A 12,785-nucleotide genomic window follows, 5' to 3' on the forward strand; every position below is an offset into this window, starting at 1 on the left:
GTGTGTTGCACTATTTTATTTTTATCATACATGAGGTCACATAATATAGTGGGGAGGGAGCCCTGGATTCTGGTCCAGACTCTGTAACTCAATATCCAAGTCACCCAGACAAACCGTACTCTCTCTGGGGCTCATTTGCTACATTTTTAAAAAGAAAAACAAGAAACTGGGGAGGAAAGGGAGAGGGTTTGGCTAAATGATCTCAAATATACCTTCTAGCAAAATTCTATCAGGTTGAGTAAAGGCCATTTAATTTCACCATACAGATCTGTGCACAGCGAACCAAACTGGTATTTTATTTTTGAACTAAGAATTTTAGTGCTTTACAAAAAAAAAAAAAAAAGAAAGAAAAACCCAAACCAACTAGCACTGCCCCCCCCCTTCTGTAGCTCTAACATTAAGAATTCAAATTGCAGTATTTTTAGTCTCTGGAGTTTAAGTAAGCCCTTAACCGGAGCCCCTGCCTGCATTTTATAATTTGACTAATTTAAGTCATAAATCAGTTTCATCTTTGACAACAAAGCAAAATCATTTTACTAATATTTTTATGTACTTCAAGAATTGCTTCTAACTGGAGGCCCTGTAAGTACCGATGGCATACCAGGCAGAAAATGATGAATTTTATCCTTCCTTGGATTTTTTTTTTAAATGAAATACAACCCTAACTCTCAGAAATGCAAGTTATTTCACATGCCTTCAAAAGGTGCACTTAAAACAGATTACCAGAAGGGTTGTAGTAGAAAATAGAAAAATCAATTCTAGATGAAAGCAAAACACACAGAACCCTCCAAACTGGCAAGAAAGAACAGCTATATTAATCATTTAGTTATTTAAGAGCAGGGTGTCAGAGATGAGAAATGCTTTCCTGATGTCTCAAGATTGGGGTGGTTTTAGTCATCATTTCCGTGCTGGGTGCATCTTATAAAAATAACTTCATGAGGATGGGCCCTTCAAAACTCCAGCCTCTACCGAGCTTTGCAACCTTACTGCCCATTATCACGTCACGGCATTAAGAATGGAGCAGGCAGTAATTACATCAGAGCCTGTAAAGCCTGGGAGACAAACTGGAAAGACTTATTTTCTTAAATGAAGTGGTCATTCAAAGGCAGAAAACCCAAGTCACCTACAATCTCCGTGTCCACTTTGCCAAGGGATGGGCCGGGTGGGGTCTAAGAACAGGAAGGGGGAACTCAGCCGGGGTCGGGGAGCTGGGTGGGAGCAAATTCCTGAAAGCGGAATGTGAGACAAGCCAGGGAGACCTCGGGAAGGGCGCAGAGTAGGCCCAGCATCTCGCAAGGGTGAGTCCAGGTGAGGAGCGTGCTCCGGAGCGCCGCTGGCGAGGAGCGTCGGTTCGCCCCGGCGTGATTCCCGCCAGCTGCTCCTCCGAGCGCAGTGGCCTCCTGGGTGTCAGCGCGCAAAATCGCCGCTTAATCCCCGCTCTAGCTGGATTAATTAGGGCCTCCTCAAAGCAGGAAGTTGCGAGCCAGGGGCGTTTTTCCCAGGCGCAGAGACACCGGGGGGTCGACACTCCTCCAGACCAGCCGGGCGCCCCTCCCCAGACACCAACAGGCACAGGATCCCCGCGACTCGCGCCTCTCCAGTGAGCGCCTCCCGCACCCCAGCCAGGTTCCCGGGACCCGCTGGTGACCGGAGGCTTGTGGGGTCGCCGGAGTCATGTCCCAGGCCCGGGCCGCTTGCTCCCGCGTCCCGGCCCTCCGTTCTCAGCCAGCAGCCGGGGCGTGGGGCGGGGCGCGCCGGGAAGGCCGAGGCCGCGCGCTATTCCTGTCGCTGTGAGCTACCGGCATGTTATGTGCTGCGGCCAATCACGCCTCCGACCCTCCGCGCTGACCTGAGCCCCCCCTCCCTAATCCCCTAGGCTTTGATTTGATCCTCCGCGCGGAACAAGCTCACCCCCCTTGCCCCGTAGCTAGTTGTCCCCGGCCCTCGCGGGTGCCCGCAAAACCCTCCTTGTCCACCCCCGGGAGGTCAGAGCCCTCGCCCCGCACTCCCCGGACGGCCCGAGTCGGGCCACATCTGCGCATCTGGCCGTCGGAGATCCAGCACTCCCCTGGAGTCAGTCTACCTGCAGCTCCGCCCTTCCAGGTGATGGTGCGCGGCCACCGCGGCCCCTGGCGCGCAGGTGTGGGCTCCCTAAACTGGGCCGTGGAGTGGGCTTTGGGCAACGCTCTGGCAGCCTCGGCTGCCGCCGAAACCGAGCCCTGCACCTCCCGGAAGACTCCAAACGCCGTGCCCTCCGCTACTAGGGGCTTCTGGAAACCGTTCCCCGACCCGATTTGCTCTGAGAGGGGGACTGGGAGATCTGCGGACCTGTATGAAGGAGGCCTGGGATTTAAGCTGAGCAGGCAAAAATGGGCCCCTGCTAGGGGCTCTTCGGCTCGCACGGGGGACCTGGCGGCGCCGTGTCCCGGGATGTCTCCGGCCGCGCCCGGCTGGCCCCAGCCCCGGCCCGGCCACTTCCCGCCCTGGGCGTCATGAGTTACTTCCTGTCTTACTGCAAAGCTCATGGCGGCGCGCTGCTCACCGGCTACCAGGCCCTGCGCGCCGAGGGCTTTCTGTGCGACGTGACTCTGGAGGCCGAGGGCAGCGAGTTCCCGGCGCACAGGTCGCTCCTCGCGTGTTCCAGCGACTACTTCAGGGCCCTGTTCAAGAGCCACACCCGGGAATCCCGGGCGCCCGTGATCCACCTGCATGTGCCGTCAGCGGCCGGCCTGCAGCGCCTGCTGGACTTCATCTACACCGCCTGGCTGCCGCTCTCCATGGACACCGTGGAGGACACGCTGGAGGCCGCCAGCTACCTGCAGGTCACCGAGGCCCTGGGGTTGTGCGGCCGCTACCTGGAGCGCCAGCTAGCCCCTGATAACTGCTGCTTCGCCGCCAACATGGCGGCGCGCTTCGGCCTGGTGCACACGCTGGGCGTGGCCGAGCGCTGCATTGTGAGCCACCTGCGGGAGCTGCTGGCGCGGGGCGCGGGCCCCGCCGGGCTGCTGGAGCTCAACCCCGCGTCGCTGAGGGCCGTGCTGGGTGCCCCTGACGTGGCGCGCGTGCCCGAGGCCCGGCTGCTGGGCCTGGCTCTGGCCTGGCTGCGGCAGGAGCCCGAGGCCGAACGGCTGGCCCACTGCGCCGCGCTGCTCGAGCGCGTCCGCTTCGGCCTGGTGCCCACCGACGTGCTGCGGCGCGTGTACTCGGGCTCCGGCCTCACCCTGCCCTCCCGGGTCAAGGGCCTCATCATCCAGGCCCTCAACTACCACACGTCGCCCTCCCGCCAGCCGCTCATGCAGGGCGAGCAGACCAGCGTCCGGAGCCCCCAAACCCGCATCTTGTTGGTCGGGGGGTGCAGGGGGCGGGAGGTGGTGACCGAGGAGGTCGTGGCCCCCCGGCGGGCAGCCAGGGGGAGGGGCGCCGCGGCGGAGCCCGAGGAAGAGGAGGAGGAAGAGGAGCAGGTGGAGGAGGAGGAGGAGTGGGAGCTTACCCAGGACGTGGTGGCCTTTGACGGGTACAACCACCGCTGGCGCAGCCTCACGCGGCTGCCCGCTCCGCTACTGGGACACAGCGTGTGCGCCGCGGGCAACTTCCTGTTCGTCCTCGGCGGGGAGACCCCGTCGGGCGGCGGCTCCTCCCCCACAGCCGACGGCCTGCGGGCGGTCACGGCCGAAGTGCACCGTTTTGACCCGCGCTTCCGCGCTTGGACAACTGTGCCCGCTATGCGGGAAGCGCGGGCCCATTTCTGGTGCGGCGCCGTGGGTGAGGGGCTCCTGGCCGTCGGGGGCCTGGGCGCGGGCGGCGAAGCGCTGGCTTCAGTGGAGATGTACGACCTGCGCTGGGACCGCTGGACGGCGGCCGGGGCGCTGCCGCGGGCCCTGCACGGCCACGCGGGGGCTGTCGGGAACTGCGGCGTCGTGTATGTCTCCGGGGGCAAGGCGGGGAGAGGCGAGGGCGGCGCGAACAGCCTCCGGGACTTGTTCTCCCTGGGCCCCGGGGAGCAGGCGTGGAGCAAGAGGGCGCCTATGGGCACGGCCCGCTTCGGGCACCACATGGCCGCACTGCGCGGCGCGCTGTTCGCCTTTCTGGGGCGCTACGAGCCCTTCTCCGAAATCGAGCGCTACGACCCCGGCACCGACCAGTGGACTCGGCTGCGGCCGCTACCCTACGACCGCTTCTGCTATGGGCTGGCCGTGGTCGACGAGACGGTGCTGCTGCTGGGAGGCCTGAAGTGGCAGGACTCACGCCAGGTGCCTACCCGCAACGTGGTGGGTTATGACCTCGACCTGGACCGCTGGGAGGACACTGGCTGCGCGCTGCCTTGGGCCTGGAGCGGCCTGCAGTGCGCAGTGCTGCAGCTGGCCGAGGGTGGGGACGAGGAGAGGGAGGGAGAGCCTGGAGAGGCGCCAGATTTAGTGCTGGGCTTAATGGGTCAGTGAGCAAGTCGCGCCTGACCAGGCTTACAGAGCAACCCGTGGGCTTTTCCTTAGGCTTGGCCAAAGAGGAACATTTCCCCTTACTCTGAGAATGGGAGACAGGACGGGTCAAATTTAGAAGGATATATGAATCATCTTCAGTGAACTGGGGATTTCTAGAAATTCTCATGCTGGGCTAGACATGGACTTTGAAAATAAAACATGACCCTATTTTCCCTCTGGTAGTTAGTGTTTCCCAGGCGCTAAACAGTGACTACTTCTGTGCCAAACAGCCAAAAAACGTACCATAAGAAATTATGTACAAGACCAGAAAATTGTTAGCTATAAAGACTGTAATAAATGGTTCTAGAAGATGGCATTATCTGAATAAATAAATATTTATCTGAATAAATAGTGAAGGGAAAGTGCCTTGGTTAATAAACACATGCAATCATTGTAGGAAGAACTATGATTTTATGATCCAGAATCATGGTTATAGTTCTGCTCTGATAGTTTAATATAGATATGGAACTGAGAGGAAAAAAATCTCTAAGAAAGCACCATTTTTTTTTGAGAAAATAACCTAGGTTAAGTTTTTCTGTACTTCATCCTTACTTACCCTAGTCTGCTTTTGCCCTGGCTTTTGGCAGCTCATTGGTTTTAAGTTTTATTTCTGCAGCCCTTAGCCATAATAATCAGGCTTCTTTGGCTTAGTGGAACACCTAAGAAAAACAAATCAAAACCCTATTTCATTCATCCTCTTTAAATGTTCATTCTGCAGACATGCTGTAGGTAATATTTGTAAAAAAATATTTTTTAAGTTTATTTTTAGTGGTACCCCCCCCCCTCTGCCCCACCTTCCCAAAAGAATCACAGAGAAACGAAAGAGGAGTAGGTGAAATTTTAAAGTTCCTTTCAGGTAAATGGGAAACCAGCTTGATTTTGCAGGACCTCTGAGAAGATTCTTGTATACACTGGACAGGTGCTTCTTCTGGCTTGTACCACCAATGGAGTGACAAAGTTAAAACCTGTAACCGGGGGTGGGGTGGTGGGGTGGTGGCGGCTGTGTGATTAGGTCACAAAGAAATGTGATGAGGACTGCATGAATAAAATAGGTGCTTTATAAGGATTCATTAAGAGCTGAATTTATTTGACTTCAGTTTACAGTGCTGCCTCTCTCCTAGATTTGAAACTAATGCAATAAAATGTACAGATATATAGTGTTAAAAGGTCTCTTTCATGCTAGGCTAGCCACGAGTCTTTTAAAATTCATTAGTTTAATTTTTACCATTTAAAACAACTTTACCAAAGTAAAAGCCGCTTAGTAGCAACACAGCTAGTCTTTCCATCAACTGCTCACTGTTTCCAGGGCACAACCTGGCCACTGTATCCACGACACATCCATCAGGTACAGATATTTTTAAGTAAATGTACGCATTTGGTCTAGTAAACATTAACAAGTCTAAACACCTGTAACAAGCACACTTCATTTTAGGACAAGAGGTTTTTGTTTTTTTGCTTTTGTTTTTTTACATATACAAAATCCCACAAATTTAATGTGCGTCAACACCCATGCAGTAAATAAATGTTTTTACAAATAGTTTTTTTAAATGATAAAAATATTACACCGGACCCAAAATTCCATACAAACATTAATACATGATTTCTCATCCATTTTGACTAAATATAGGATTACTGAAAATGTGCTGTAGAAAGGCCACTCTCCTGTACAGTTGTGCAAAGTCTGCAAAACGATAGTGATTCAATGGTGGTTTCAAAAGCAAAGGAAAAGATCCCCGCTGTGGAGTTTTTACTTTCTCCTCTACAGCAAAAATATTCACTGGCAGATATCTGAACTCTTAGAGATGAAAGTACATTCATTCACTGAGCTGTACAGGCAACAGTATAAAGCTGATTAGAAGTAGATTTTAGGATATAGAATAGTAAAGGAGGGTCTCTTCCTCCTCCTAAAAAAACAAAACCCCAAACCAGCAAATTGTGACTTATACGTTATGCAGCCAGACACTAAAAAGCAGCACAGTCATTATCATGCTGTGATCACTTTCAAAAACGAGATGCTTATAAATGGAAATACATGAAGAGGATTTTTTCATAGACTTCATCCACTCTATAGAACAAATCATGAAACTAGGAAAAACCTCTAAAAATTGTTTCTCTCGTATAATTCAATGTAATATATCTCTGAATGACCATCATCCTCTTGCTCCTCAGGAGAGAGGTACATTTTTCTTTTTCAACATTGTTTTCTATATTAGAACATACATCAGCCTGTAAGTAAACATATTTTACTTCCCTGCCTGAAGTATAATTATATATAAAGTTTAACTAATGGACTAGGGGGAAAATTGACCCTAACTGGGAAGTTGACTCATTTACGTTTATACCTTGTAACTTTTTAGAAGTTGGAGTTTAAAAAAATCATTTATATATGTGTATATATATATATATATATACACACATACATATATATACATATACACATATATATATGTTAGCTGCCTTTCTGGGTGAGTTAAGTGTGTTTTAAAAAATCCACTCTCAAAGTCCTCTATACACAATCAGCATTTCATCACTACAAAAATAAAGGAAGATTTAAACCAAGAAAATAAAGCAGCTCTATCTTCAATTTTGGTCTCAGTTACAAAAACATCTTACAAAGCTTTGCCCTGATACACCATTAAGTGTCCCCATGGATTTGGAATACTATTTCCATTAACCAGCTTTCACAAGTTAATAGACTATTAAGACGAATATTAGATACCTGAACTTTTCTTATGTTGATGCTCTTCTGTTTTGCTTAACTCTTGTATGCGCATCTACATTTCACAAAAATAAAACTACAGCATTAAACTTTGTGCAATGTTTAAGAAAATTCTTAGAACATTTTAATAAATATAAAAAAGGTTTAAATTCTTTCCCACCCACAAGGATGTCTGCACCTGAAAAAATGTGATTTAGTTTTGAAGTCTTGTTTATATAAAATTAACTTAAAGGGAGAAAAGATGACCTTAGATAGAAAACTGCCTTTTTGTTTTTTCTACTTGAAGACCACCTGTCTTCAGAGTTGTTTGCAAAAGTTAACTTTAAGTCATTGAAGACAGCTGATTTTGCACATGGTAAACATAAGCTGAGCACTAACTGCATATAAAATATACAAATGCTCATTAAAGACAGTGGTATTATGACCATATAGGGTTTGTTTCATATAGTTTTGGTAACATTGAAGTATAGCTTGTCACGTGTCCCACACGTTGATATAAAAACTACCTTATATACTTGTTCAAAGTACCAGAAGGTACCACATGGCCAGAGGGCAGAATACACTTACACATGCGTTTCAATGTATGAATGAGTGTGTGTTAGGGAGGAAGTGATTACATCTACTTCAGAAGAAATACTTAATGGGTCATTTGAGGTGGTGTTTTGACAGATATCCAAGAAAAGATCGAGGTACATCTGCTTCCATTGTTGGAATTCTTTTGATGTCAAGTCTGGATTGTCTAGGACTTTATCAATAATGGCTACTTCGCCTTCTCTGGCCTGAAAAGCAAAAGGATTCAACAGTTACAATAGGGACAGACTGTTCTTCAAATTTAAAATAAAAAGTTAACAGGCAAACTATTAAGAGGCCCACAAGAAACAGCTCTGGTATACTCAAACTCAGCTATTTAGACTCAAATACTAGTGCACTTTTTCCTACACGCAGGCATGCCTCGTACTGCCCACTCTGCACAGTTTATTTTTTCTTCTGGCCTGTCCTGTTTCCCATCTCTGCCTACGGAAACCTTCCTCATTCTTTAACATCCAGTTCATATGCCTCTCATTTCTTGAACCCTTCCTTCGACAACTGGAAAAAATGTTTTCTCCTTCATTTAGATAAGTCCCCGTAACACTTGATCACTGCTGTTGAGTGGACTTACCACATTCTATGTCTTGAGTTACTTTTGCACTGTCCTTTTTCCTTCTGCTAGATGGTCCCTTGGTGGTTTGGACCTGAATGGGGGTGGGGTGTGTGGCTCTGGGAGGAGGGAGGGTTAGGATATCTTTGGACTAGAATTGGGCACCGGAATTATTCTTATGAATATTATAGCTCTTAAAAATTCTGGTCTTAGTTACCAATAGGCCATTAAATTATCCCACGGATTTGCAATAGTATTCGCATGAATACCAACTGAAAGCTAATTGACTGAAAACTTGGCTGCCTGCTACCAGAAATGTTTTCAAATCATGCATTTCCTATTTTGTTTATCTCTTTGGTATTCACCTCTGTTTCAAAATTCACAAAACCTCAGCAGCATACTACAGATCTGCAATATTTCCCAAAGGAGCTCTTTGCCCTTTTGTTTCCTGAAATTACTGCGTCACAAACTCTGTATGACATTTCTTTTCTGTTTTTGAGTTTTCCAGGGTGCAGGGTCTGCTTAGGGAGAGTGTGTATGGCAGGCCCTCTCCCCTGATACACACAGAGTGAGGGGGCTGACTCTTCTGGCTCCTTCTTCAACTTCCTGCCTCTGTTTCCCTTTCCTCACCACTTCCTCCTCAATCTGGGGGTGGCAGAAGAAGACTGGAGACTATGTAAACGCTTATGGAAATGTATAATAAGAAAGTAACATGTCAGTTGGGAACTGATGGTGTATACAGAACAATTATAAAATTTCTACATGGAACATGAATCACTCCAAATGTGCTGCAGGAGATATTCACAAAATATCTCAAACAATTTTAGCACCCACTATTGCATTCTGCATGCATGCTGTGTTCTTTTAGTAACTATATTAGTTCCACGACATGGCATATTTATCTTAGGAAAACAAAAGACTGAGGAATAACACCAGCCCTGCATTTTTGGAAAAAAAATTAATTACGTCCTGTTTTCTCCTAGAACTAACTCATATAACACTTAGTCAGTGCTTTGAGATGTTAATAAAAAGTTAACATTATTTCCTTTTGGCCAAATACACATTACGCTAAAGAAACAGCTCGGCTTCGGCTTCGCATTCGGTATGTTTATCCTCCGCTCCCCCCACCCCCCGCTATTTTGTATTTTGTCCCCTGGAGTATCTGATAATCCACTTTGAGTTCAGGAATGAATCTCTTAAAAGGAATTTCTCCTTCCATTTCATATCTTACCTTTAAAGTGCTTTTGAGAATTCTTAGCCTGTGTAGTTTTTCATTCATCACAGGATCATTACATCTCTTTATAAATGATAGCTTGTATTCCATCTTGGTTGAAATGCGATGTTCTCCCAGTGGTGACAGACTGGCTTGCTCCAATGCCCTATATAAATCTTGCAAAGAGTCTCCTAACTTTTCTTCCCTACTTTCACCTGCAATGTCCAAAAAAAAAAAATAATAAGAGAGAGAGAAATAAATTCAGTGTAATAAACAGTTATTTGACACTCCAAAAATCTACTAAAAAATATATCTGAAAAACAGGATAATGAATGATTGGGAAAACACTCTCTTACATTAAAAAAAAAAACAACAACAACAAACCCCACCAAACCCACAGTTGCTGGTTATACTGGGTAAGACTAGCTACAGGCAGCCAATTGTTTTAGAATGATCAATTAATAGGATGCTTTGATTAACAAAATATTCTCTTAGTAGCAAATCACTGTACATATCTTGAGTCCATTAAGTTCAAAGAATTAGAGTACAAGAGGTACACAACACAGAAACAATCCTGCACGTAATTTAATATTTTAAAACATTAGTGAATATCCCTTATCATTATACTGATAAGCATAGAAGTGCTAAGTAACAGAGCTCTCCTGGTTTAGCAATACTGAATGAACTGATTTTTACATTTTTCCAGACTTCATAAGATGGAATGGCATTCACTGGAGTATATATCATTGTAAAAATCTTCTAATAGTGTGCCGTAGAGGATTATTAGGTTTCATGTGACTGCCATAGTAATGCCTGCCACATTGTAAATATAGTAAATGATCATAACTTATCATCAATAATAATGCTTTAATTAGAATGAGATATGGGAATGTTTATATGCAGATGTAAGCAAAAATCTGGCATGTACTAAAAGAAGCTACTTAACATTTGAAAGACCTGGGAAGAAAACACTCCAATTAAATATTTTTGAGAAAAAAAAAATTAGAGACTGGTTCAGGAAAGGATCTTAGATCTATTTGAACAAATCAAAACTCCCATATTATTCTTGAATTGTCTGAATATACTGATGTCATATCTTTCTCAATGATAAACAAAGATGAACTTGGATCGTGCTTGGATTGGGAGAGAGGATTAGGGTTATATCACATTTCCTTTAATAGAGAGCTTAAGAGTCCTCTTTGAGGAATACTAATTACATTGGCCCAAGAAGTAAATATGGAATGTTGTTCATTCCACCATGGTCCATGTAAATATTTAAGGCTTTCTGTCATAGTTAAAAAAAAAGAAGACGCCCTAATTGGTAATAATGTAGTTAACATTTGTAAGTGCCGGGCAGTAGGGTAAATGCTTAACATTCATGATCTCATTTAATCCTCACAGCAGTACTAGGACTAGATCTATTTGATTTTCATTTTATAGCAGGGAAGTACCTTGCTCAAGGTCACATTTATTAAGTGGTAGAGCTACAATTCCGACTGGCCAGTCTGGCTCCAGAATCCATGATTTTAACAAGAATTCTAGACTGCCAATTTTGTCAGGAATCATTTGAACTGTGTATTTAACAGTAGGTGTTAAATGAATTTGTGAGACTTGCTTAAAATGCAGCATTCTAAAAAAAACTGCCCCCAAAGCCCACCAACACAGTACCTTAACTTGAGGGGATCATCTTTAGGATGAAAAAGTAACTTCATTTAAGTTTCATATTCAATTTTTGGCTCTGCTGCTGAGGTTGGCAACTATTGGTAAGTATGATTATCGAATCCTTCTATTAGAAAGTTCTTTGTTATCAGCACCTGCAATCACTAATTCCTCTATAACAAATTTTAACTTCCTAATCATATATCTAAGTTAGAACTATAATCTAAAAATACAAAAATCCCTTTAAACAGCGTTTTAATTCTCTGTTGGCTCATCCTTCAATGTTTGCAACACCTAGAGGATTTTGAGGGGGTGGGGGGACAGAGGACTGTAAAAAGGAGGAACTGCCTTGTGGGCTAAGAAGATTGAAATGAGATAAGGAATTTTAACCGAGAATGGTTTGGACCCAGAAAGGCACAAAATTATAACGTCATTCAGAGTAACTAAATGGAGTTGTAAAAACAAGGATACTTTTGAACAGCATACTTCCATTTCATAAAATCATAGGCCAAGAAAGAATCCTGAGGAATTATTTAGTAGTTACCATTCTTTCTGCCTCAAGGCAAGACTGCATCTTAAGCCAGATGTAATATCATAGAGCAGAGGGTGGGAGAGAAATGGTAGGCCTAACAGATGTGAATTACAGTAGTCTAGGTATCAGGTAGCCTAATGTATTATTAGTTGTTCAGTTCTTGAAGGAAGGTAAAGAGAAAAGGGATTCAGATTATAGTTTTAGGATTTAAAGGAGGCAGAAGTATTTTCACATAGTAAACTTTTATTTTAAGATAACCTCCTTCCATATTACCTAACATGTAGGGAGTATATATTTTGTTGAAAAACCATTCTTACCCAGTTTTCTTTCTCCTCAATTCTTAAAGTTTGTGGAATACTGAGCCAGTTGCTTGATTTTTTAATAAAATTTCAATGTAGTTTTACCTCTAGAAGTGTAAGTAAAGCTTTAATATAAAAAGTGACAAACATAGCTAAAAACTGGAAGTTTTTTTTTCCTTCTTGCCATTAATGGGGGAAGAAGCGTTCAAACAAAGGACAACATAATTCTACAAAGTACCTGGTTTGACAGCTATAAGAAGAATCGAGTATGGATTTATCTCTGGGCAGCACATTTGAACAGGGAATCACAATGAGACGGAACACAGAAACATTTCCAAGTAGAGTAATGGAATAGAGATATTAGAGATAAGTCAGGCCCCCTCCCCCCACCCCCTCACATCATACACATATGCAACACAAGACACAGTAGTGGGATGAGGAAGGATGAGGGATTGAGATGCCAGGCTACCACAAAATGCCACCAGTTACTTAACATTTTAAGACTAGACAAAGAGTCCTTTTCTTTTCAAAGGAGGGGGAGTGAGGGGCAGAGTCACATTATAAATCTGATTCACTGTGCTCAACAGTCAAAACAACACAGAACTCAACATTCAAGACGAAAACAGACCTTTATTTTCTTTTATAATTTTCAATTGGTTTCCTTCATTTTTTTTTTCTCAGATGAATACCAATTAAGTCAATTGGGGCTACCGCTGCAACTGAAAATGTGAAAGCACCTTTATCTTC

General features: G+C 45.1%; 2 protein-coding genes across 5 annotated transcripts in view; one reads left to right on the forward strand and one right to left on the reverse strand.

Moving 5' to 3' along the window:
• Positions 1-2,479: 2,479 nt before the first annotated feature.
• KLHL34 (kelch like family member 34) lies at positions 2,480-5,592 on the forward strand. Its single transcript, XM_027096116.1, has one exon. It carries the CDS (start codon positions 2,493-2,495, stop codon positions 4,437-4,439), a length of 1,947 nt encoding a protein of 648 aa, XP_026951917.1. The 5' UTR covers positions 2,480-2,492; the 3' UTR covers positions 4,440-5,592.
• An 83-nt stretch (positions 5,593-5,675) lies between these two features.
• CNKSR2 (connector enhancer of kinase suppressor of Ras 2) overlaps positions 5,676-12,785 on the reverse strand; it is a 256,343-nt gene continuing 249,233 nt past the window's right edge. For 2 of the 4 annotated variants that reach the window (XM_027096115.1, XM_027096114.1), the window contains 2 exons: positions 9,567-9,763; positions 7,761-7,976 (listed from right to left, as the gene is read on the reverse strand). In XM_027096115.1, the coding sequence (XP_026951916.1) occupies positions 7,761-7,976; positions 9,567-9,763 (413 nt within the window). Of the gene's footprint in view, positions 7,977-9,566; positions 9,764-12,785 lie in introns of all 4 variants that reach the window. The other 2 variants (XM_027096112.1, XM_027096113.1) reach the window with 2 other exon arrangements.

Source organism: Aethalodelphis obliquidens, unplaced genomic scaffold (assembly GCF_003676395.1).
Source record: "Aethalodelphis obliquidens isolate GAN/ISIS:26980383/991018 unplaced genomic scaffold, ASM367639v1 scaffold99, whole genome shotgun sequence".
Classification (NCBI taxonomy): domain Eukaryota; kingdom Metazoa; phylum Chordata; class Mammalia; order Artiodactyla; family Delphinidae; genus Aethalodelphis; species Aethalodelphis obliquidens.